Here is a 27558-nt window from a genome sequence, read left to right on the forward strand (position 1 = left end):
GACATACAACAATTCATTTAATGAGTATTTGAAGTTCTAACAGCACTGAAAGAGGTGACATGATCATTTTTCACACTTATGACAGTTGCAGAATCCCCATGGTCACATGATCAAAATTCAGATTCTTGGCACCTGTATTTGGCTGCAGTGTCCCCATAAAGTAGAATAAAATATGAACTAAAATATAAGAATGAAGACGTAGCATAAAAGGGACAGTTAGAAGCTTGCTTAAAGGGACAGGGAAATGTCATCAGCTTTCAACCACAACATGTTCCAGCAAACGTCCCTATGTCAAAAGTCCAAAACCACAAGGTTCAAATAAAGTTCGTTAATGACACGTAGTCCATACCTGTAACAAAAGGAGAAGTAAGACCCCCATCTCCTTATAAGGCTTTTTCCTCAAGGTAACCAATAAGAAATGAGTTAAGTGTTTCCGTGTTATGCTGTCTTTGAGAATGTATAAGAATGTGTGCTTCGATAATGAAGGTTGTTCAGAATTAGCAATGTTAGCCATGTGCTAACTTTCTGAACCTGGCTGCCAAATAAACTCTTCCTATATCCTGAGAAGTCTAAAGCCTGTCATTTTCTGCAACAATTCTGGCAACCGTGGGCAGGACTTAGAGCTATATTTCGCTGAGGACGGAACAGACCGACCGGTGCCCCATCGAGGCCGTCTTGCCCATCTTCAGGCGCCGCGGAGATCTTTCTCTGGAAGGGGGCCGCCGACCTCTCTTGGGCATCCAGAGGACACCACCGATCCAAGAATTTGACCAGGATCAGGACAAGTTAATAAAAATTAAGCCGGCTGAGAAAGAAGACGCCTGCAGGCAAGTATCAAAAGAATTGTAGACCCACTCGGTGGAAGTGAAAGAGGGGGGCCGATCACCCCCGAGCCCAGGATAGCGTCCCTTCCAAACGGAACCGGCATATCCTAATGAGGCTCTAGGTTTGTGTGGGTGGTTAAGTCACCGCAGTTCCTGAAGGCGACCTTGATACTCCGGCACCCGAGGTCAGTGACAGTGTGTTAGAAATAGAACATGGGAAGGTGGGGAGCGTTCCTTGAACGCCCTTCCAATGCATGTTCAAAAAAAACTTAAAGTTTTAGTAAAGTCTCTGGCAGAGAAATTATTTTCACCCCCATTGTACAAGCCTCAAGGAGGAAAGAAAAAGAAAAAGAGAGTTTCAATGAAACATTTAGTTCCTGTGCTGTTTTAACTTGCATGGTTGTCCTTGATGATGTGTTTAAGTGTTTTTTGTTTTGTTAAAAAGAAAGAACAAACGGTTCCATTAGGGGGCCAGGAGGAAGAAAACCAAAAAGGTTATCGAAGGGACAGATCAAGTAGACCACAAACCTGGTCCAAGGGAGCAGTTGAGATAAAAAACTCAAATTGCCCCTAAGGGAATTTTATTGCCAAAAGCTGAGGGGGAGCTACGTAAGGTGTGGATATATGCTCCATTCTCAATGGCTGATTTATATAATTGGAAAAATAAAATTCCTGCTTATAGAGAAAATCCAGATGAGGTGCATGTCCTTTTTGCATCAATTTTTCTGAACTCGCTAGTCTGCTTGGGCTGACATACAAAGTCTGATGGAAATTTTATTAACCCCAGAGAAAAGAAGGCTGGTGAAGGTAATCATGAATAAGCCTTTGCAGAAGGATCATGCAAAGGATCCAGACTGGACATGGTTACTGAAGGAACCAGATTGGGAACCTAGTACATTCAGCTGCAAAACTATTGGACCTTAGCTTTGTAAGGATTCAAATAAAAGTTAAGAATTTAGGGAAGGTCTATTAAATTCAACAGAAACAGGATGAAAACCCAGGGGAATTCCTAGAATGCATTTATCAAACCTTTAGGCAATATACCATATTAGATCCTGAGGTTGAAGAAAATAAGAGAATGGTCAATATGATCTTCATTGGTCACTCTGCAGATTAGGGTGAAAAAAGGGGGGGCAGGAATTTTTCTCGCAGAGGCCCTTAGACAGGAATAGCGGGAGGCCAGGGGAACTGCTGGAAGAATTGCCGAGGAGGGGCCAATAGTTAAAATCCCACACCCAGTCAGAGAAAGAGCCCTCCAGTTAGCAAAAAGAAGCCATGAAGGTTGTGTGGCTTGAATAAAAGGGAATGGCAAATGTGAGGTCAAAAAGAATCACCCCAAAAAAAAGCCTCTCCTAAAGACTGCACCCTATGAAGAAGAAGATCCCCGTCCATATGCTCCTCCTTATCATACAAGGCAGCTACAGAATACTAGCAGTAGGACAAAGTGACAGAGAGAATAGCAAAAAGTGGAAAGTCCTTTTTGCAGACCCCCCTCTCCTGCAGCCCAACGGACTTCTCCCATTGCTTCCCGAACCAGAAGTCAGTTCCCAGCTCCACTTCGCCAAGTGGATTAAAAGAGTTATAGATGGACAGGGACAGGCAAAAATTTAGCCTCTATTTCAATACACCCCATTCACAACTACAAATTGGAAACAACAGGGTTATTATCAAAACCCATAATCCAACCTGGCAGGATTGGAACAGTTAATTATTACTCTCCTTAATGGAGAAGAGAGAGAAAGATTATGTAGTGCCATTGGAAAAATCCTAAGGCCCGCTGACGGAGGAAGCCTTCAGGCTGCATTAAATTTACGGTTTCCAAGATAAAATCTACAAAATCTCTATGGAGACACGATCTCCCTCTGGGACTCTGGAGCCTTCTTCCAAAGGCTGGTTGAAGCATATAAAATTTACACCCCAATCAACCCCCTGGATCTCAAAAATGCCCGTATGCTAGCGATGGCTTTCATATCCCAGAGAGCCCTGGACATTAAACGAAAGCTCCAGAGGTAAAATGTGCCTTAGGGATTAATATAAGCCAATTAATGGAAATCACTCTCAAAGTCTTTGTGAACAGAGAAAAAGTAGAAGAGAAAAAGAAAGATGACAGGATGCAACGTAAAGCTGAATTGCTGGCAGTTGCATTGTCAAATAAATCCCAAATACAGAGCAGAGGCCAATGTAATTGGTGTAAGGAAGAAGTCCACTGGATGTTAGAGTGTCCCAAAAGGCTAGAAGCTGGGATAAGGGGACAGGGAAGGGGACCAGTGTTTAGTCAAGCCCCCCACAACCCTTAGTCGGAATAAAGATAGGGGGTAATAATGTAACCTTTTTGGTAGACACAGGGGCCTCTAGATCAGTAATTACAAAACCCTTGGCTCCCTTTTCCAATAATGTACTAAATATCCAAGGGGTTGATGGTCTGACAAACAGCCACCCTGTGTTAAAGCTCTTGAAATGTTCCCTAAATGGAAGAAAATAATCCAACAGGCCATGTGTATCATCATGCACCTATAATTATATAAGTAAAGCCTCTAGCCATGCCTGTCCGCCTACACCTTCTTCACCATCTCAAATACCTAGAGACAACCAAAAACTGTTTGCTTTTGAGTAGGAAAGACCCAGTAACAAGTCAAAAGAGGCAGTTTGCTTGGACTAGGTTTCTCCAAGGATTTAAAAATTCACCTACCTTTTTGGCAAAGCCTTCGACTAAGACCTAGAAAATTTCCAGCCTTGCAAAGATGGAGATGTGCTACTCCAATATGTAGATAATATCTCAGTAACCGAACAGATGAAGGAGATTTGTTGAAAAAAAATACCAATCAATCAATTGCTTTATCTGTTAATGGACAGGGACATCATGCCCCAAGGCAAAAAGCTCAGCTGGAAAAGCCACAAGTTAAATACTTAAGGTACACCATAAGTCAGGGACGAAGAGCAATAGGACACGAGCAAAAGGAGGCTGTGTGCCGAATTAGGTGCAACAGAATATTGCAGAATCTGGATTCCAAATTTCACTCTTTTTGCCAAACCTTTGTATATCTCCACAAAGGGGGGATGAAAAGGAACCCTTCATTTGGGGGCTGGAACAAAAATGGGCATTTTTGAATCCCTAAAAACAGAATCATCTCAAGCTCCGGCAATGGGGCTCCCCAATTTAGAAAAACCTTTTAATCTTTATGTGGATTCAAAAGGCAACACTGCTATGGGAGTCCTGACGCAGAAAAAGGGAAGTTGACAACAATTTGTGGCTTATCTACCCGAACAGTTGATGCAAAAGGCTGGCTGCTGCTACACTCCTAATGGACGAAGCTAATAAATTAACTTTTGGACAGCCTATCACTATCTACACCAGCCACGCAATTCAAGGAATTTTAGAAACGAAGGGACATTTATGGTTAACAATCCCTAGAATCTACAAATATCAGGCACTCCTGAATCAAAATCCACAAGTGACCTTGAAGCACACAAAGGCCCTAAATCCTGCCATTCTTTTGCCGATACCGGGACCAGAAATTGAGCATAATTGTATGCGAACCATTGAGAGTCAGTTCTCATGCAGACCAGACTTAATGGACATGCCGTTTGTTTATTGTTTGTTTGTTTATTGGATTTACATGCTGCCCTTCTCCTAAAGGACCCAGGGCGGTGTACAAAATTTAAAAAAACACATATTACAAAAGTTAAAAAGGAAATTAGATAGAGTATCCAAAAACAAACCCAATTAATGTTAACAATAACATTTTAAAAATTAGATTAAAATTAACAATTAAATCAATCATTTATTTTACTTTGTTCAGGCCAGGCTGGCTTGCTGGAAAAGCCAACTTTTTAGGGTGCGTCGGAAGAACTGGAGGTCGGGGATTATGTAAAGTTTCAGGGGCAGCTCATTCCAGAGGGAAGGCGCTGAGGAGGCCAACTCTGTGGGATCGCACTGGATGGTGGGAAGCTATTGGTGGCAGTAGGTGGTCTCGCAGGTACCCTGGGCCTAAGCCATAGAGCGCTTTAAAGGTCATAATTAGTATCTTGAATCACACCCAGAAAACAATCGGTAACCAGTGCAGGCCACCTAAAAGGGGTGTAACATGGGAGCATCTACGTACCCCCATGATAACCCATGCGGCCGCATTCTGGACCAGCTGAAGAGCTCCGGGTGCTCTTCAAGGGCAGCCCCATGTAGAGAGCGTTGCAGTAGTCCAGGCGAGAAAGGACGAGGGCATGAGTGACTGTGCACAGAGCATCCCGATCCAGGAAGGGGCGCAACTAACGTACTAGGCGAACCTGGTAAAAGGCCCCCCTGGTCACAGCCGTCAGGTGTTCTTCTAAACTAAGCCGCCTATCCAGGAGGACTCCCAGATTGCGGGCCCTCTCTGAGGGGCTAAAATTTCTCCCCCTATCATCAAAGATGGTACAAGATGCACAAATCGGGATGACGGAAACCACAGCCACTGTCTTGCAGGGATTGAGCTTGAGCCTGTTCCTCCCCATCCAGATCCGCACAGCCTCCAGGCATTGGGGACATTATGTCGAGGACATTGTTTGGGTGGTTTAGGGTAGAGATGAAAAGTTGGGTATCATCAGCATATTGATGATACTGTACCCCAAAACCACGGATGATCTCACCCAGCAGTTTCATATGTATGTTGAACAGGAGGGTTGAGAGAACCAGTCAACACGAACTGCAACCGATCCAACAGTAGGAGAACCACTGTAAAACGGTACCCCCAACTCCCAACCCCCCGAGTTGTCGCAGTAGGATACCATGGATGATGGTATCGAAAGCCACCGAGAGGTCAAATAGGACCAGGAGAGAGGAGCAGCCCCTGTCCCGGGCCCGCCAGAGATCATCGACCAACGCGACCAATGCCGTCTCCATGCTGTACCTGGGCCTGAAACCCGACTGAAACGGATCCAAGTAGACAACTTCATCCAGGTACTGGGGAAGCTGATGTGCTACCACACTGTCAACAACCTTTGCTACAAAGCAAAGGTTGGAGACCAGGCGATAGTTGGTTAAAGAAGCTGGATCCAGGGAAGGCTTCTTAAGGAGGGGCCTGCCCACCGCCTCCTTCAAGGCGGTGGGAAAGAACCCCTCTCTCAATGAAGCATTGGTAATTGCCTGGAGCCAGCCTCATGTCACCTCCCAGGAAGCTGAAACTAACCAAGAGGGACAAAGGTCCAGCACACAAGTGGCAGCACTGAGTCTCCCCATAATCCTGTCCATGCCCTCTGGGGTCACAGGGTCAAAGTCATCCCAGATTGTCTCCACAAGATTCATCCCCGTCGATTCGCCTGAATCAACCCAGTCGGAGTCCAAGCCTGTCTGGATCTGAGCGATTTTATCCTGCAGATACTGAACAAATTCTTTAGCCCTACCCTGCAAGGGGTCTTTCCCAGTTCCTTGGTTAAGTAAGGAGCAGGTCACCCTAAACAGGGGGGCTGGGCAGTTGTCTGCGGACGCGATAAGAGAGGAAAAATGTTGCCATTTTGCCACTTTTATTGCCACTAAGTAGGATTTAATTTGAATTCTTACTAGTGTTCGATCAGATTCGGATCAGCTGGCCCTCCAACCACTCTCTAGGTGTCTTTTCCGGCGTTTCATCTCCCGGAGCTCCTCGGTAAACCAGGGAGCCACCCGGGATCGACACAGGGTCAGAAGCCGCAAAGGCACAACACGATCCAAGGCCCCAGTGGCCGCCCTATCCCAGACTTTCACTAGGGCTTCGGTCGAGTTGTGAGTAAGGGATTCAGGAAAAGTCCCAAGCTCCATCAGGAATCATTCAGGGTCCATCAGGCGCCTGGGGCGGAACCATCTAGTCGGTTCCGCCTCCCTGTGGCGAAGGGTAGCAATATGGAAGTCAAGCCTGATGAGGAAATAATCAGACCATGACAAGGGTTGGATAGAAATATCCCCTAAATCTAGATCATTCATCCACTGCTCAGAGACAAAAATCAGGTCGAGCATGTGTCCCCTATTATGGGTGGGGTCTTGAATGAACTGAGTTAGGTCCATAGCCGTCATGGAAGCCATGAACTCCCGAGATGACTCGGATGTCTCGCCAATGGAAGGCAGATTGAAATCCCCCAGGATCATAAGCCTGGGGAAATCAACCGCCAATCCAGCTAACACTGTCAGCAGCTCCAGCAGGGCTGATGAAACATAGCAGGGAGACAGGTACATAACAAAAAGGCCCACCTAAATTCCAAGGCCCCATTTCACAAAAAGGGACTCACACCCACCTATCTGAAGCACAGTGACCTCCTGAGGTCCAAGACTTTCCCTAACAACCACCACCATCCCCCCGTCCCTGCCCTGGGCTCTCGGCTGGCGAAACACCCGGAAGCCTGGTGGGCATAGTTCACTAAGGGGAACACCACCCTGATGGCCCAACCAGGTTTCTGTAATGCACGCCAGGTCTGCTCTACCCTCTTGTATGTGATTATAAATGAGGGGAGCCTTATGTACCACGCATCTGGCATTAAGCAACACCAGCCAGAGACCAGGGTCCTGTAATCCCAAGCACCCAGGGTGCGAGATGGGCAATGAGGGCCAGAACGCGCGATCGCTCTTAAATAGCGAACCCGTGTCCCCTGTTGAAATCTGCAAACTATAACTTGTTCACTAATGGATCAAGCTTCATTACTACGGGAGAACATTATGCTGGCTATGCGGTAGTCTCTCTTGCCCAAGTATTTGAGAGTAGACCTCTCCCAAAAGGCACTAGTGCCCAAGTAGCAGAATTACGGGCTTTAATCCGTGCATTAGAGAGGGCAAAGAATGAAATTACTTTGCATATCAATACTGCTGATTACAGGGAAAGAGGTCTTTTAACAGCCTCAGGAAAGAAATTAAGCAAATGTGTGAATCGCATTGTTAAGGAAAAGATAAGGTGTGTTTTGAAACCCACCTTAAGTGGGTTGATGCCTTACCCTTAGCTCTCTGGTCTGTGAGATGTACTCCACGTAAAGAACTTAAATTATCTCCTTTTGAAATGTTGTTTGGACGGCTACCGGTTATAAGCCATAATTTGAAAAATCATATAGGGGACCTAGGACAGCTGGGGTCCTCATGGATGAATCAAATGGTGGGAGAATTGAATAAGTAAATACAAGAAATCCAACAGTATTGTGTCTCCCTTACCCCACCATTTTTAACAAATTCCAGTCATAATATTCAGATGGGGGACAGTGTAGGTAAAACAGTGGAAAGGAGAAGAATTTGAAACTAGATGGAAGGGCCTGTATACTGTGGTCATGTGTTCTCCACTTGCAGTAAAAGTGTTGGAATCCAAGTTTTGGATTCACTGGACACGAGTTAAGCCAGCTGCTGATGAGTATTGGGAGGCAGACCAGGATGAAGCCCGTCCTCTAGTGATATGCTTAAAGAAACGCCCCCTAAAAACTGCCCTACCGGCAACGGGCAGAATATAAGGGGCAAAAGAGGCCCTACTGAAGTCACCCCCTGGAAGCTGACTTCTTGACGTACACTTGAAGACTTGGAGGAGGAAGACAATGTTCCATTTATTAGATATAAGATGTATTAGAAAGTTTTAGCACCTGTCAGGAAATGGCAAGCCAACTGCACTATCTCTCGCTTTAGTGAATGCACTTATTTGTTGTATTGCATATTCATCCCTCAAGAATTGTCCCCTCCAGAGGAAGACAGTTGCTGAGGCTAAGATTATTAATTGTAATCAAGAGGAAAACGAATCATCTGATGACATTTATGTTTGAGGAACCGTGGGAATGGGTTCTTTGCAGTATAATAGGAGTTTTCAGATTGTGGGTGATATGTTTAGTTTAGCAAATAAGATTTGGTTTTGTGGATTGCCCAAAGCTCATATTGCCATTCCTCAAACTATATATAACCCCTGCCTTCTCCCTGACGCGGTGATTCAGTAGGCTAAAAGAATTGTGTTAGGAGAAGTTTTGTGTGAGGGACAATTATGAGCCTTTTGTGGCTCTGGCTATTATTGGCAACAGGCTTGCTAAGTGATAACGCCTTGAATAGTAGTTCCCAACGTTGCGAAAATACCCGAGCAACTCCCCTTGCTCTTGAAGAAAGATCTGAGGATGTTAAAAATCCCAGAGGACAGAGGGGCGGGACTTGCTGCCAGCATATGAATGGCTGCTCGGACAGAGAGCTCTGTTAGTAGCAGCCAAATCTAACATCCGGAGGAAGTTTGCTGAAAAGATTTTGATAAACCAAGCCTCCCTGGAGGGAAGACTGAAGAGAGGTTGGTTTGACACAACCATAGGACGGCAATCCATGGTCTGTGCTTGAAATCTCCTTCATATCCCCGGACGTGGAAGAGGGCGACAGTAATTGCCGTCCCAAAATGCTGATAAGAGTTCAAAGTAAGCGAGGATTTATTACAGAGTGCTGTCGGAGTTGCGAGTGACCTAACAGCTTCCGGATCTTGGAGAAGGTAATTCTATCCCAAAACAGCTCAAGAGATTAAGGGCTCCAAGAAGAAGTGGGGGGGGGGGCTGCTTTCCCTCCTTTATCACAGCGGCGAGAAGTAATATGCTGAGTGAAAAATGGAGACTTTATCTTTTTACTCTCTGAACTGTCTGATAAGCTGAACCTAAACCTAATCTGTTAACATAACAAAGCCAGCTGTAAGTAACTCTGACTATACAGATACCTTCAGGGGTTTTTGAGTTAATTATACAAGTCTGGAAGGCTCGAAGGGAAAAATATATTTTAGCAACATATATAGGTGGAGTGATTGCAGTTGGTCAGTGTCTGGACAAGTGGAAGAGCGACATCTACTGGCGAAATCTGGAATCCCCCCCCCCTCTTAATAACCTAAGAGAAAACAGGATTTTTGCTGACTATATTCTCTGGACAACCTTTGGATACTACTATCTGGAGAGAGAGAAAGAAGATCTATCGGAGCAGGGGAACTCAGAACATTTTCATAGAACTATCCAACACAGGAGGGACGCATCTAAGGTTGAACTTAAAACCTAGGAATTAATGTGATAATACTACCATCAAAGGAATATATTGTTTTTGCTATTGTTACTGTTGTAAGATTACTAACCCTAACTTCTTTCGATATTATTGGCACTAGTACTGATTAATCTAGGATAATATAAGTAATAACTATAAGCATTCTACCCTTAGATTTTATTAAGTTATTAAAATAGATTATTAGATTAATAGAAAGTTAGGAGTATTATAAATGTGACATACACACACACACATATATATACAGTGATTAACCGATAAGTCTCTCACACTATCCCACTATCCTATTACAGCTGTTCCTATATAACACACGAACTAACCGATATATAGAGTTTATTGCCCCCTATCACTATTTAAAATTGATATTTGAGTAGAGATAGAGGGAAGAGGAGAGGGAGAAGAAGGAAGGTAGGAAAGTAGGTAGGTAGGCAGGCAGGCAGGCAGGAAGGAAGAAAGAAGGTAGGTAGGAAGGAGGGAGGGAGGGAGAAAGGAAGGGAGGAAGGATGGAAGGAAGGGAGGAAGGATGGAAGAAAGGAAGAAAGAAAGGAAGAAAGAAAGAAAGAAAGAAAGAAAGAAAGAAAGAAAGAAAGAAAGAAAGAAAGAAAGAAAGAAAGAAAGAAAGAAGGGGGACTGGAGAAAGTCACGAGAGAGAGAAGTAAGTGGGAGTTCTGGGGAAAAATTAAAGTAGGGATCCAATTCCTCCAAAAAATGACAAGTAGTACAAATGTTACGAAAATTGGCACGGGGAGGAAGCCAGCATCTCAGCCATCCCTAGCGGCTGCCAGTCCCTCGAACCAAAGATCTTTGGAGGATATGCCTCAGAGAGAAAGATCCAACCCAACTAAGGAATTGCAGATGATGCTACAGTCCATGCAATAGGCAATGGCTAAAAATCATGAAGAACTTAAAAAGGATATTAGAGAAATAAGGAGTGATACAGTAGAATTAAAGGAGAGAATGCAGAAGATGGACGATAAATTTGAGAAGTTCCAGGAACAGATCAATAAACACGCCCCAAATTGTTGGAAGTGTAAAAAAACACAAGGCACTTTCTACCATATGTGGTGGACGTGCAATGAGGCAAAAAAATATTGGAAAATGATCCAATCATGGTTAGAACAAATAGTGGGAGAACAAATTATGTTTAAACCAGAAACCTTTCTCCTAGGCATAATACCGGAGGGGTTTAAGAAAGATACACTCTATCTAATTATACATATACTGACTGCAGCGCGCATAACCTATGCACAGCATTGGAAAAAAGAAAATACACCATCAGAGCTAGATATAATTAGAAAAGTGTTGGCCTGTGCAGAAGCAGATAGGCTCACTTTGGAACTTAAAAATAAAGGGGAATCAGAATATTTTGAGGTATGGAATAGATTTTATGATTGGTATAAGTTAAGATGACAAGACTGGAACAAATGTATATATTGTGATCAAACAGAAGGTATGTATTTCTACTTAATGTATTAAGTAGAATAACTGTTAATGGTCGAAACTAGCTGTACATAATGTGAATATATGATCACCCCGACTCCGCAGCATTGCATTGTTTTAAATGTAAAAACAATAAATATATACATATATTTTAAAAAAATCCCAGAGGACAGGGTGGAATTACGTTACAGGATGTGGAACAGGTCCGCTCCCACCAACGGCGCACCTTTTATGCTTGGGGACGGAACCGTAAGCCAATCCCAACACCTAAAGTCAATTATCTGACAAACCCTATAAGAAAAAGGGCAACGCATAGGGAAAATGGACCCTTGCAACAATTGAGAAAAGGGGACTATATGTTAAGAGTGGTGGAGTTAGGTTAAAGTTTAATCAATCAGTCTGACCCTGCCCTGGGTCAAAAATACTGGTTGTGTCTGTCTGCTGGACCTTTACCTTATCATGCTGTTTCAGTTGAGCCAGATCTTTGAAAAAACAACAGCAAAGCTATGATAGTCTTTAACAAGGGAGGTAGATGGGGAACCAAAATGGCAGAAGCCCAGCTACATGGCAATCTCTATGACATACTTAAAAGACTGGGGATGAGCCATCTTCCCATTGTTGCCCCCATAACAGTTGGTGTAGAAATTATAGGGTCACCCTCCTTGTGAATCAAACAATATCAGGAATCTGGCATTCCTGTGGGGTCACTATCAGAGGAACAATGCCCATCTGAAATGTACCTTGCCCCCAGGAAAACCCTTGTAGACGTGAAATTTACTTGCAGCATGTCTCCCTCTGCTCACAAGCTCTTCCAACAGAAAGTCACTTTCTCGCTCCCACCTCCACTCGTTTTTAACTGATGGAAGGGGAATCTGAGTACTGGAAGGTGTCCAACCACCCCGACTTCCCGTTTGGCTTTCAATACAATCCACTACGGGAGTTTGTTTACTTTCCCCCTGAAAACGCCAGTTCCCAATATCTCTTTGAAGGACCAGTCCTCAGGAATAAGCTAATGGACCCCAATCAAGAAGCTCCATTACAGCCCCTGACTAGTATGTTCCTAGCAGGAACCTTACAAGTCTGGACTGATGAAAGGAACCTCCGAGCCCATGCCTTCTCCATGAACATCGGTGTATGTGTAGGAGAAAATGGAGTTTTCTTTCTAAGTGGGAGAAATGCCTATCTGTGCTTGCCCACTAATTGGACTGGCACATGCACCCTAGTACACCTTCTCCCCAAAATGGGGGTGGTAAGTGGGGAACAGGCCCTCCCTGTACCCCTCATGGGACATGTCCAGAAAAGAGTACCGCTCCTACTTCCACTATTAGCAATCTTGGGAATAGGGACAGCAGTTGGAACGGGTGTAGGTGGAATGACCCATTCCATTACACAGTTCAGGCAACTGTCGGAAGAATTCCAAGAAAGCCTGAACCAAATTGCTGGCACCTTGGTTGAAGTCCACGACCACATAAATTCCTTGGCACATTGCCATAGATCTTTTAACTGCTGAAAAGGGTGGACTATGTGTATTCCTGGGAGAAGATTGTTGTTTCTACATGAATAGATTAGGAGCAGTTCGGGGTGTGGTCCAAGAACTACGAGATTGAGTTTCCACTATTGGTCAAAAAGTACAAGGAACAGATGTGTGGTTCTCTTGGCTACCGGGAACAGGTTGGATCAAGCAAATGCTATTTCTTTTATTAAGTGGAATCGTAAGTTTAGCATTCTTCCCTTGCATAATACCCTTGCTTAAACAACTCGTTATGAGGTCTGTAAAAGAAACACGGGCTGAAAAGGAGTTAATGTTAATGGAAAGGTTAATCCCACATACCCTCAAGGAAGATAAAGCTTCAGATACTAGCTCATATATTTAAATTGCACTCTTAGAAGTAGAGAAAGTGATTTTGGAAGATAAGCCCTAAGATGTGTATTGCTTGTATTCTTGCTTTTTTGCTATTCTGTATCCTGCATGCTTATATTGTTAATTTAAGAGGCTAGACTCAATTGTGGGTATTAATAGAGTCTAGAAGGGGGGGATAAAGTAGAATAAAATATGGATTAAAATATAAGAATGAAGACGTGGCATAAAAGGGACAGTTAGAAGCTTGCTTAAAGGGACACAGAAATGTCATCAGCCTTCAACCACAACATGTTCCAGCAAATGTCCCTATATCAATAGTCCAAAACTACAAGTTCAAATAAAGTTTGTTAATGACACATAGTCCATACCTGTAACAAAAGGAGAAGACCCCCATCTCCTTAAGGCTTTTTCCTCAAAGTAACCAATAAGAAATGAGTTAAGTGTTTCCGTGTTACGCTGTCTTTGAGAATATATAAGAATGCGTGTTTCGATAATGAAGGTTGTTCAGAATTTGCAATGTTAGCCATGTGCTAATTTTCTGAACCTGGCTGCCAAATAAACTCTTCCTGTATCCTGAGAAGTGTAAAGCCTGTCATTTTCTGCAACACCCAGGTTGCATTTGATCACTTTTTGTGTCCTTCTGACAAAGTCAATAGGGAAGCCTGATTCATTTAACAACCGTGTTACTAACTTAATTGCAGTGATTCATTTAAAAACTATGGCAAGAAAGGTCATCAAATGGCACAAAACTCAATGAGTTGCTTAGCAACATAAATTTTGGGCTTAGTTGTCATTGTAAGTTTAAGACTACCTGTAATTATGTTTGGAATTTCCTATGATACCACTTTTATTTTTTGTTTTATCTGTTCTTAATTATTTTAGATACTATTATTCTTATTGTTTTTCTGTTTTACATATATGAAAATAAATAACAGTTATCTATTTTAATATATCTGGCCTTAGGACTGCAATAAACTGATTTGATCTTATTTACAGCTACCACATTTAAATTTTCAGTAATTCTTTCCATGAGCTACCTAGTACCAGTATTTATCGATCTATAGAAAATATCTTGACAATACATATTATCAGTTCCTATGCCAAATATTCTTCCTTCTCATTCATAAACAAAAAAATCTAAATACAGATGACTAGAAATATATACTCAGTTTTATATAAACATTTTCCAAAACATCATTTAAATAAACAAATTTTCATGTGCTAACATTCATTGATCTAAAGTTTTAAGGTAATTTATTCTTACCTGAATATGTGCTTTCTGCAACACTTTCAAGCGTTGTTAACTTTTTTCCTACTAATTGGGAACTGGCACCTGTATTTGGGAAGTGCTTTAGATCAGCATTCGTATGTTTCTCCTGGGAGGGGGAGGGGGGAGGAAATATCATATTTAGCCACATTAATGAGCTGAAATGCCTGTGGAGATAAATGCATAATAAAAACCATATATATATATATATATATATTTGTTTTTGTAGATTTTCGTAGATTTTCACGGGTGTAGGTATGCTGGTTTTATTGTATTTGGGTCTTTTCCGGTGTAAGATTGAGATTGTCTTGGCAACGTTTCAGCGAGATCTCACTTGCCATATTCAGGCTGTTGTCTTTGGCTAAAGACTATAGCCAAAGACAACAGCCTGAAGATGGCAAGTGAAATCTCGCTGAAACATTGCCAAGACAATCTCAATCTTACACAGGAAAAGACCCGAATACAACAAAACCAGCATGTATGTATGTATGTATGTATGGAGAGAGCGAGAGATTGCAATTACAATGCTTTATTAATCTTTTTTTTCAGAGATAAATATTATTGTGCTTTTCTTAAAATAGATTTTATCATCATACTAATTTTATCTCTGGAGGTTTTTTCTTGGGCTGTTCTCCTTTTTCAGCACTCCACAAATTGGTCCAGTCAAAGTGACCCCGTATACATTCAAGTTCTCTTTCACGTTCCTGAATAAAACAAGGAAAAAATAAATGTAATGTGAACATTTCTGCAGTAGATATACAGTGTCAAAAGACAGATCAATACACATGATCTCACATATAGTTATTTTAAGTACATACTTGTTTGAGCTGCTGGGCTACACTGGAAGCTGAAGATGATTCATTCTGCCTAAAGAGTCTTTCTTGGATTGTCTTTGTGTTTGGAGTGGTAATTGGAGTTCTGTACCCTCCTGCAATAGCAGGATTTTGCGCAGTATACTCCTGGCAACGCTCCTCAAAACGTTCCAGAAAAGGCTTAATGCTTGAACCTCCTATAAGAATAACAATTGGTTGTTCTTTGTTAACAAATTAATGTTCTTTATCACTAATAGAGTGACAAAGATAGAGGCCATAAATGAATATATAAACTATAAAGACTTAACTAAGACATCACTAAACCCATAAAGATTATATGTACATAATACACACCTTGCAACCTAATTCTGTGCAAAAGTATATGTTTTTATACATAAAAACAGTGAAAACTGGGACCAATCTGTGCAAATTTTTCACTAAACTCCATGGTTTTCTGAATAGATCATGATCGTAAACATCTGAGTACAAATGTTTTCAAGCTATTCCACAGGTAGTTCAAGATAACTAGTTTCATCCAGTACTAAATGCTTGGCTATCAAAAATTACTATAAAACCCATTTTAAAACTTGAAATGCAAAGATAGGCATTACAGTGATTAGGGCTGGAACTTTCATCATTAAGTGAGGTGGTCATTAAGTGAGTTGAGCCTGATTTTTATATTTTTTGCATGTTTATTAAATAAATTATGCAGTCGTTTAGCGAATCTCCATTTACTTTGTTGGAAACCCCAAGAATATTTATACTTCTTAAACAGAAGCCCAATTACATTTATAAAACAGTATTGTTTATGACTATTAGGAGCATCATACTGCAGTCATGTAACAAATGGCCCCAGAATACACAAAAACTATTTTTAAAGAATTACTAGCTTACTTTGGTTGACTCAAGATGAGTTATATTAATGTCTAGAAAAAAGGTTTTTATCTCAGCTATCTTGCTTGTAACTTCACTTCATATCTTCCTGCTATGCTACTCTAGCACTCATTCTGTGGATATAACATTATTAGATTTTTATCTTGCCTTTATAACTTTATAAGTAACTCAAGGTGGCAAATGTACATAATACTCCTTTGTCCTCCTTTTTCCCACTAAACATCTCCGAAAGGTGGATTGGGCTGAGAGTGATTGACCCAAAATTGCCCAGCTGCCTTTCACTCTTAAACTGAGACTAGAATTCAGTCTCCTGATTTCTAAGCTGGCACTTTTACAACAAACTGCCCTATGTCCAATACAAATATTTTAAAATTACATTAAACATAGAAAGTGTATGTTACAAAATGCAGTTGGTATGATTTGTAAAATTAAGTATATTTAACGTTGAAATTACAAATAATCATTGTCCAGGGATATTATTTTGCACTGCCTTTTAGGTGAATATGCTAAAGTCATTTTTGTACATCAGGTTGCAGTTTTTCCCCTATATGTTTTAAAATCAAACTTAACTTCAAGTCACTTTCTGAAAAGATTTTTGCCCTTGCTTAACATGCGTATGTGCTAAGTGGGATTGCTCAATATCGATTTTTAAAACTGTGTTAAAAATTCTATAAATAGGTTAAAGTACATGGAAGGCTAGAAACAACAGATGTAACACTCATTTTTAACTAACCAGATATATATTAGAAGCTTTACAGAAACATACCTTGCACAAAAGTACCTAGTTATAAAAACCTTAGCTATAAAAAATCCTACTTAAAATATAGAAGCATTTTTTTTACCTGATGTGTTGGGCTTATCTCTGTAGTCAACTTGTACATGTATTTCTTCTATTTGCTCTTCTTTGGCAGGAGTTTGAGATTTTGGTTTTGGGTTAAGATTGCCCTTTTCATTTAGATTTGATACCTCAGTTACTTTAGAATGGCTGCTAGTAATTCCTGAGGCTTGTGTTACAGAACTATTAATTCCTTCCTAGATAGTTTGAATGGGGAAATATATTAGTTTAAAATGACTACTAAAATTATTTTAAACATTTTTATTGTTTATAAAACAGTTTCCAGGTGCAATGAATTCTATGAAAGTACTAATTCAAAGCCAGTTTTTAACTATTCTGTTAGTAGTTTACTATTTCCCTCTGACTTTTCTTTTCCAAAGCATAATGTGAATAGGTGTATGTGAAAGTACTATCAATTTTAGTGTAAAGTACTTACCATTTATTAAAAGATTCTTATAAATTCATGTTTTAAACAAAACTTATTCCCTATTAAGAATCGTTTCAATTACAATCCAATATTGTTTACCTTCATTTTAGCAGTCTATATAGGAAATATACAACATTAAAATATGGTAACTTACCAATATCCCAGAGATTGCTGATTTATCCACAGCCGTTTGTGAACAGGATATAGCATCTTGCTTCACACTACCACTATTGATTCCAGCAGATGCTCCACTTGTAGTGGACAATTTGGAAAAACAAGTAGTACCAGGCTGTTCTTGTGTATTGTTTTGCTTTGCAGATGGATGGCTTACATCATTTTCCCAGGAGCCAATTGTAGCAGCAAGGTTAGCTAGACGGCCCCTTCTTCCTTTTGATGTATCAGTTATTGCATTAAGTTGTTTTGGTGGGAAGATGACACATTCCTTTGATAGAGTAGGTGTTATGGAAATGCTTTCGGGCAAATCTGAAAATTGAAAAAATAAAAATATTTTAAAATATAATAAAGAGATGTCAAACTTTCTGAAATAAGAGTACATACATTTAGATGAATCCTTCTTTTCAGTTATTTGTAAAGAAAAAGTACACAGTCCAAAAGAGTAAAGATTACCTTGTCCTTCTTGCCCTCTCCAGGAAATAGACAAAAGTATATCTGTTACAGAACTCCGACACTTCAAAACATAGACTTAATATAAAAAGATACTTGCAGTATTCTAAACTGAATACAGTAGAAATAAATTTCTGACAGAGATTTATCCTTAGCCATTATACAAATCTATAATAAATTGTGGATAATCTTTTTGAGAGAATTTCCATGCCACCAGTTTCTACCTCCAAATCCCTCACAAAGGTAACTAAAACTAACTGGAGTCTTCTTTCCTTCATGAACCCTGAAGCATTAAAAACAGTGACTCAATCCCTAATCTGGCCTATTTTAGAGGCAAATTTCAATTGTTGGGATTCTATAGCCAAAAATGGATGTTGCTATACTGCATCCACTGAAGATATTCCTCATTTTGTTTGATTGTCAACTATATGCTATCACTGCTATGTAGGCTGCCTATTCTTTTTACTTCTATACACACACACACACACACACACACACACACACACACACACACACATATATATATATAAATGAAAAAATAATATATACATTGCTAGGGCTGGAGCTCATCTCTCTTAGAGCATTGTGAGATGAGCACCAGCTCTACTTTTCTACAGTAGCTGCCATCACATGAGTTATGTTTGTCAGCAGGATGAAAAAGGAAGATAAGTTGACCTACACAGTTGGGCAGGATGAATACCCAAGCCTTCTGGGAGAATGGTGGAACAGTGTGGATTACCTGTATGACCAATCCCAACGGTGCAAAGCAGAGTTATTGCCCTAAGTCAAGTAACAATTGTGTCAAAACAAAGCATTGGCTCACACACATAACTCTGGTTTTCTAACTGACATTGGCAGACTTGCTAAACATTTGCAATCATGCCTATTTCAAATCAGATTACTTTTTTTCCTCTGTAGGACAGTACTTTGTAACCAAGCTAAAAATAAATTTTAAAAAGTTTCAAGCATTGCTTTTCCACACAGTATTTGCTCCCACATATCACTGCATAGAATTAGTTTAGTTTTCAGTGTCTTAGCATGAAACATATACCATTATCCCAGCAGCGTCGCTGTTCTGCCAACTTTTGCATACGCGTTTTAACTGAACTAACAGAAGTCAGTTCAGATGTAGAGTTGTATTCTTCAGTCTCTGAGGATGAAGCAGCAAACTGAGAGATAGGAGTCATTTCAGGAAGAACTGGGTTTATCGAGGGTAAATTAACTGGATGCATATTCTCTGAATTAGAAACTGAAATTTCTGCATTGTCTGAACAATGTCTTTTCGATGGTGATGGCTTTGCACTTGGTTTTGCTATAGAAATTGGGAGAGGAGGGGAGAGATAAACAATAGAATATGTTTGTAACTAGAATAGCCTAAATACAGCATTAAGTTAAAAACAAATTCAGATTTCACAGGCTTCTTGGCTATAGGTGGTTTATTATTTCTATCATTTTGCCAATTACACAGTTTCTAAGGGAGATATACCATATTTTTGGTTTGGAATCCACCACAATAAATATTACTTTTGTAAAAAAAAAAAAAAAGGCTTTTCATTATTCATTTATGTCCACTGAGCATTGATTAAAAAATTGACTTTCTGAATCCAGATCCAAGTTTGGTACAGATCAAAAACAGAAGAGCTATCAGAAAACCTAGATATTTAAAACTTGATTTTCATAATTAATTAATTATTGGACTTAAACATGATTTGATTCATATAACCCCTCAAATATATAATTTGGGATTAAATAAAATTTAAAAATAAATTTTAAAATGTAATTGCATCCACTTTTAGTATAATAGAAACCTGGAAAGATAATCACAACCACATGTAATGCATACTCCTGCTCCATATTTGGTTTATGACATTTTAATATAAATTTTCTGTAAAGAAAAAGCTAGTGTGGTTTAAGAATTGGCAAAATTTTACAATATTGTAATGAAAAATACCTTCTTCATTAGACTGAAGTGACTGATTACCAGCTTCTAATAAAGGCTCTCTATTTCTTTTCGTTTGAGCCATATTCCGGACTCCTGTTGTGGAACGCTCAGCCATCAGCTTCTGTAAATTCTCCCTCCTGGCACGAGTTCGTTCTAACAGTTTCTAAAATGTTCATAAGGATGATCAAAGGTAAATATTTCCTAACAGCTATAGTGATTTTTGTATAAGATAGTTTTATTTATTTGAGGTAATTCTTTATTTAAAAAAGCAAACCTATGTTTTTTGTCCAATGAGAAACTAATACAATGAGATCTATCAACTGGAATACAGGTGGTTCTCATTTAGCAAGTGCTTTGTTTAGCAACTACAGTGATGAAGTAATTTTGCAACAATTCTATTTGTATCTTTGTAAATTTTTAAAGCAAAGGAAAGCTGAAAAGTAACATCATAAAAACAACCACAATTTTGCTTTAATAACCAAGTTTCCAGACTCTGTTGTGATTTCTAAATGAGGACTAACTACATTTTATCAGATTTTAATGAAAAAAGTGAGATTACTTAGGTGCTGAGTTTATTCTGTGTTTTATTAAATAATTGAAGTGTAGAACAATAAATAGTAAATAAACAAATCCATACTAGAAAACATTTTACAAGTTCTGCGTAATCAAGACAATGTTTAAATTTAAATTAAATATATCTGTAAAACAAATCTACCTTATATAATACCAATGCAATGGTATTATATAAATATGCCACACTATTAATATAATTAATAACTATTATAAGATTTTTATTTTTAATCAGTTTTCAACTCCTAGTAACAGCAATATTTTTGGAAGTGGTTTGTCATTGGCTCCTTCATAAGGCTAAGAGACAGCAACTGGCCTAAGATTGCCCAGCGAACTTCATTCCTAAAATGAGACTGGAACTCTACTTTCTAGCCTGATGTCTTAACCTATGAACTAACATATAAGATTACCTTTAACCTTAATTAAGAAAGAATCATATAATTGAAGGTTGTATCATTGCCAGGCAACAGTTTTAACCATTAATATGGAGACACCCCTATACAGATCTGGAGGGATGGAACTAGTCCTCATTACATTTTCAAGAGACATAGCAGAGATAGGCCCTCTGGTGTATTTTTAGGGCCTTAAATTGTATTATCTCCTGTTTCACAAGGTGAAAGCATTCATTACTAGAGGTTCAGGCTCACCTTCTACTTTATTTAGATTTTCTTTTGTAATGTTTCTATATTTTGCCTTATCTTTTTTAAAAATATAATTTACTTTTTTCTCCAATGAGATTAAGCTATCTCTCAAGAAGGGAAGAAAAGGCTAAATCTGTAATCATATGGTTCTCTCTTAAGCAGCCAGGAGGTACTTTCCTGAAATCACTTGTTTTTTTAATTAATTGTCCAAAAGCACATAGAGATTGCCCTGAGGTGGTGACTCATGGGCTACCAAGTTGCCACCCCAAAGGCAAGAGGGAGGAGCAACACAACATCTAGAAGACATCTTAAGATGAGATCTTATTTATTATCATTCATAACTAATAATCAACCAATTTTTATTTGGTCACAAACCAGCAAATAAAAGGGAGAAAACCACAATTAATTAGGATAAAAAAGAAAAGAAATAACTATTCTAAAATAGCCAGAAAATATTTAAAAATATATACCATGACATAGTGTACAAACAACAATCTAGTACTTAGCTGTGGTTAAAGAAATAAAATTAGATTGAACCAATAATAAGTATTTAAGATAAAACAAGTTAGAACAATGTTTAGTAAAAAATGGAAGTAATAATTTCTGACAAGCATCTGTGTACAGGGGACTGTAAAAAAATACCATGCTCCATCATTTCAGGTATTCCTCTATGAGCCCATAGTATCTAATCAAAAGGGATCTTCTGTATCTCTCTTCACTACAATTGTTATATGGCTTTATCTAACCAAAATAAAGCCCTTCTATAGGGATGGAGTGGCTCAGACGCTGAGCTTGTCAATCGAAAGGTCGCCAGTTCAAATCCCTAGTGCCGGTCACATGACCATGGAGAAGTCTTCGGGCAGCACTGGGTCTTCAGCTTTGAAATGGAAAGGAGCACCGCCCCCCTAGAGTCAGGAACGACTAGCACATATATGTGAGGGGAACCTTTATATTTCAGAATTATTAGGTGGCTGGTTTAAGACAGTATGTAGAATAGTTACAGGTGTTTTCAAGTAAAATTGATAAATTGATAAATCTGCTTCAATTCTAAACTAATGGCTCATTGTTTGAGATCAGTGCACAATTATAGCCCATCAAAGATGGGTGGTCATGAAAGGCCCTAGAGTTGCAGTTTGGCATGTAGTGCTTGGTACCAGGAAGACCAAAAGCTCTTGGTTATAATTAAAGGGACCAAGCCAATCGCTGCTGAAAAAGAAGCCGGAGCCCAAGAAACACAACCCAAATGTCTCATGCCCTCCTTGCCTAACGGTGACAGTCACAGCTCGCAATTCCGTCCACGGAACAGGAAAAGAAGGCATTAAAATCCATACTGTTGGGACATCGGAAGAAGCCCTGCAAGGAGACACTGCTGCCGAAGTTCAGGAAATCTCCCCCCCCCCACCTGCAAATTGTCCTTTCAAAGAAGAGTTTCACCAGGATGAAGGTGACACAAACGCGCCTTCAGCCACCTCTTCATCCTGGTGAAATTCCTCTTTGAAAGGACGATCTGCAGGTTGGGGGGGGGGGGGAGATTTCCTGCACTTCGGCAGCAGTGTCTCCTCGCAGGGCTTCTTCCGATGTCCCAACAGTATGGATTTTAATGCCTACAGGAGGCAGGAGCTTCTCATCTGCATATTCACATTGAAGGCTCGAAATGGGGCGTTTTTGCGAAAGGCTTGAAAATGGGGAGGGAGATATTCCTGCCTCTCCCCGTTCTGAAGGTCAGCACAGACTGAGAACAGGATACGTAAGGGACGAAATCCCCCCTCCCCATTTTCAAGAGGTTTGAAAAACGCCACATTCCAAGCCTTCACATTATCCAGGATTGCAGGATTGAAGACATGCGGGAGGGAAGATTTTGTCAGTCTGTGACCTTCAGAACAGGGGGAAAGGCAGGAATATCCCCCTCCATATTTTCAAACAGTTTGCAAAAAAACTTCCATTTTGAGCCTTCAGCATATTGCAGGATTGAAGGCTCGGAATGAGGCATTTTTGCGAACGGCTTGAAAATGGGGAGGGGAGATTTTCCTTCCTCTTACCCTGTTCTGAAGCTCAGCACATAGGATAAGAGGCAAAATCCCCCCCACCCCTTTTCCTGGCAATCGTTCTTTCGTTGGGATTCAGCGCAGACGCACATCCCCCAAATGCTCTATCCGAAGCCTTCTCTGCGTCTGTGCAGAGCTCCCAAGGAAAGGATGGTGTGTGGGTGTTTGTGAGAGAGATCCCTAACCCGCCCCCCCCCCCCGCCAGGCAGCCACATCCCTCCATTAACCTGCTTTCCTGCTCCATTCTCCACTGCCATGTGCAGGGCAAGAAAAGTAGTTTGTTAGTTTACTTCCAACTTCGCGAGAATTTTTTTTCTTTTTTGCGAGAACTTGGAAGGTATTTTCTGGAATTTTTTTTACCATAGGCACATAGTCTACTTTTCTTTTCCTGCACGTGGAACGGAGAATGGAGCTGGAAAGCAAGTTAGTGAAGGGATGTGCCTGCCTTTGAGGGGGAGTGTGTGTGTGTGTGTGTGTGTGTTCGTTCTTCCAGGAAGAGCCCCCTCCCCCGCGAGGCCAGAGCAGCACAGTCAGCTGTTCCAGGACCAGCAAGCAGGGCAGGCGAAGTCGAGGATGCAAGGAGAACTTGGGTCGTGGCCGCAGGCAAGCAGATGGTGGGATGGAGAGGGTGGGGCTGGTGGGCTTGCTGCTTCCTACACCTGAAAAATAATAAGCCCTCCCCCTCTAATAAGCCCAAGGCCATATTTCGTGGGTCAAAAAAATATAAGACCCTGTCGTATTTTCGGGGAAACACAGTAGTACATTTTTAATATAAACATAGCTCATATTCAATGTAGTGACAAACAGTTCACAATTATGCCATATCATTTTAATTAAAATAGAATAGTTTGTTTCTATAATTGTTTATATTCAAAGTTGACATAATAGAGAATAAAACTCAATTTCTATGATATCGAATTAGAGTAATTATGAATACATTACAAAAAAAAACCTTGTCCTGGGACTAAACTAAAAGGAGAATTCTGATTTGACCCACCTACAATACTGTATTACAGGGGTGTAAACTCAATTTCACAATCAGCATTGTGGTTGTCCTCCAGGGGAGGCTGTGGCCAGGGAAGAAGGGACATGGCTGGGGTGGTCACAACCAACTGGGGGTGGGCAGGGGGCATGGCTCACCTGACATTACTCACATAGGTGGTGCTTGTGGGGGCTTGTGGAAGGGGCTGCACTGGCTTGTTCCGAGGTTGGGAAGGGGCTCTGCCTTTCCAGCAGAGGAAGATGGCATTCCCCGTGCATCTTTCTCTCCCTGTCCAGGGCTGCGGAACTGGGCTTTCAGTGGGGATGTCCCGCCACCCCGACAAGGATCAGAAGGGTGGGCAGGGAGGCGCAAGGACCCTCAAAAGGCAAGGCAGAGCAGACACATGTGCACCAGACAGCTGGTCTTCATGTGTGCATACACACCAGAAACCAGCAGACCAGGTGACCAGACCACATGCACCGCTGAAAACCAGAAATTATCTGGTTTTTGTTGTGCTCACATGCACATGCTCCATTTTGCCACTTAGTGCTGAAAATGTTCACCATCAGGGGATGGGACCAGCAACATTCCCTGGCTCCCCGCTTTGATGGGTCAAGTAGATATGACCGGCAAGAGATGGTCCATTAGATAACCTGGTCCCAAGACATGAAGAGATTTAAAGGTGACAACCAGCACCTTGAATTGCATCCAGAACCAATGCTGCTCCCGCAGGAGAGGTGTTACATATGCACACCGAGGTCTGCACAAAATCATGCAGGCTGCTGCATTTTGTGCCAACTGCAGCTTCCATATTCTCTTCAAGGGCAGCCCTATGTAGAGCTTGTTGCAATAGTCAAGGACAGGAAGGGACTAGGGCATGAGTGACTGTTAGTAGGAACTGTTGGTCCAGGAAAGGGCATAACTGGTGCACAACTGTCGCGCAAAGGCCCTCCTGGCCATGACCACCACCTGCTCTTTGAACAGGAGTCGTGAGTCCAGGAAAACCCCTAAATTACGCATGTCTGTTTGTGGTAGTGCCACCTCATCCAAGACCAAAGGTGGCAATTCCCCCTGAGCCAACGAACCCAAACCCAGAGCCACTCAGTCTTGCAAGGGTTTAATTTCAACCCATTGCTCCCCATGCAGCCCCTATCAGCCTCTAGGCACTGCGCGAGGGAGGACACAGTATCACTTAACTCACCATGGGCTGAGACATACAGCTGAGTATCATCAGCATATTGGTGATACCTCAGTCCATGGTGATGATGTCACCCAGCGGCTTCATATAAATGTTGAACAGAAGCGGAGAGAGTACCAAGCCCTGCGGAACCCCATAAAGCAGTGGACGAGGGCTGGATCTCTCCCCTCCTATCAACACTGACTGAGAGCAGCTGCAGAGGAAGGAAGTAAACCAGGATAACACACTCTCATCCTCCAGGAGAATACCATGGTCGATGGTTTCGAAAGCTGCTGAGAGGTATAGAGCAAGGATGGATGCACTATTCCCATTCCGCTTCTGCCAGAGGTCATCCAAAAATGCAACAAATACCATTTCTGTCCCAAATCCAGGTCTGAATCCTGATTGATAGGTGCCGAGATAATTAGAGGACAACCAGGGGTATAAATTGTAATCTTTATGCAGTATTTAGAAACAAAGACAATTTTAAGTAATATGATAATACCTAGTTCAGATTATTTGATAACTGATAATTTCTTTGTACAAGAGATGCAAATAAAAATTTCTGAAATTTTAGTTACTTTAATTAATTTGAGTCCTCTCTAAAAGTAATACCTAACTTTTATAGAACCAAATTATAAGGTTTTTTTTAGAATGGAAGTATAGTATAGTCTTTATTGTCATTGTACAAAATAAATACAACGAAATTGGTTTTCGAAAGTGATTTTAATGGAAACCCAGTTCTATTTACATCCTTAGCTCTGAAATTTAAATATTGTATACTGTAGACAACTTTCTGAATTTCAAGTTATATTAAAATAATTCTAAATTGAATTTTTATAGCAGTTCAACTTGTTTGATTTTGTGTTTCTTTTCATCTTGACAAGCCAACAGAAAAGCAATTCAGAAATGCCACACCCATTCTTTCATTTCCCCCAGTGAGTCAAGATATGAAAAAGGCGCAATTTGAGAGCAGTGTTTCTTTTTAAAAAAACTGCTAAACATTCCTGATCACAACTATGCATTATTTATGCAAGACTTATGAAAAGTACCATTGGTATTAAAAATTTTATTTAATATTAAAATTCCAAAAGTTGGTACTAAAACAAATCAAGTCTGCAACCCCATAGAATAAATAATTTTTTTGCTAGAAATGAGGAAAGACTCATGCAGCAATTCTACACTGGATGACAATACTCAGTAGTATTGCAAGTTAAATACAAATTAATTGAATTACATTTCATGAATGCCTTTTAATTGAAACAATCTCCATTTATTAGATTTTACTTGTAAGTAAGGGCGCATGTCAGGTTTGAGCGGGTGGAGGAATTACTTCTCGTCATACTACCCTTTCTTGGTAATATTTCCTTTCCTATCTCAAGAAGTAAATATATACGGCTCTGGATTGAATATGAAGTCCTTGGTACTTCGTACTCGGTTGTCTGCTTGCAGACGTTTTCTTATCCAAACATTCCCTCTTCCCAATCGGTTTCCTCCACTAACACTGTTCTGACCCTCTCTATACTGCACAATGTGCTCACCTCTCCCCCGTCCTCCGACCGACTCATTGAGCCATTAAGTAGAGGTAATTACGTACCTCGGTGAAAGGATCCATCTTTACAAGTATCCCCTGCTGCCACCGTAGCCGCTCGCTCCGTCTGCAATCAAGCTACTTCACTTATGCTTACCAAATGATAACTGCTGTTAGATTTGAATTTCAGCGCCTGCCACAGGCAAGCTACGTACTACGCATGCGCCTCACCCCTGAGCGGCTGTTGGTCCGCCCATCCCAATTCCATAAAGGGAACTCCTTGTCTCACGCGGAAGTTCAATCCTGCTAAACTGAGAGAACAGTAAAACGATCGTAGAACAGTGAAGAGAATGATTGACAAGATTTTTAGCCAATGATTCACAAGCCATATTCCCCAGGTTGCGCCTTCGCATTTTACAGACGCCCAGTTTTAGGGCTTATGGAGTCCTTATATGGTTAGGGTTCATAATCAGGTTATGAAATTGGCGGACCCTTACAAAGGCCTTTGTATAATTTTACAATTTCAGAAATAGGAAATCCTAGTTGCAGATCTGTATAAAGTCAGCGTCCTTAATGTTTTGTGTTTTCTATTGAACTTGGATGGGGCAACTTGCCCGGCGAGATTTTAGTTTATCTCTACCTTTTGAAAATCAGGGAGGAAGTATAATTCCGCTAACTTTACGAAATAAATGAAAGCGGTGACATTCTA

At 40.7% G+C, this 27558-nt stretch overlaps 1 protein-coding gene across 1 annotated transcript in view; it reads right to left on the reverse strand.

The window, feature by feature from the left end:
- ANLN (anillin, actin binding protein) overlaps window positions 1-27150 on the reverse strand; it is a 97991-nt gene extending 70841 nt beyond the window's left edge. Inside the window, exons 1-8 of the mRNA XM_081932589.1 lie at window positions 26916-27150; window positions 19913-20066; window positions 19013-19273; window positions 17492-17820; window positions 16918-17107; window positions 15188-15378; window positions 14966-15073; window positions 14367-14478 (exon numbers count right to left, since the gene is read on the reverse strand). Coding sequence (XP_081788715.1) covers window positions 14367-14478; window positions 14966-15073; window positions 15188-15378; window positions 16918-17107; window positions 17492-17820; window positions 19013-19273; window positions 19913-20066; window positions 26916-26933 — 1363 coding nt within the window. The 5' untranslated portion in view covers window positions 26934-27150. The remainder of the gene's footprint in view (window positions 1-14366; window positions 14479-14965; window positions 15074-15187; window positions 15379-16917; window positions 17108-17491; window positions 17821-19012; window positions 19274-19912; window positions 20067-26915) is intronic.
- Between the last annotated feature and the right edge of the window lie 408 nt (window positions 27151-27558).

This window comes from Natrix helvetica, assembly GCF_964273705.1.
Source record: "Natrix helvetica genome assembly, chromosome: Z".
In the NCBI taxonomy this organism is placed as follows: domain Eukaryota; kingdom Metazoa; phylum Chordata; class Lepidosauria; order Squamata; family Natricidae; genus Natrix; species Natrix helvetica.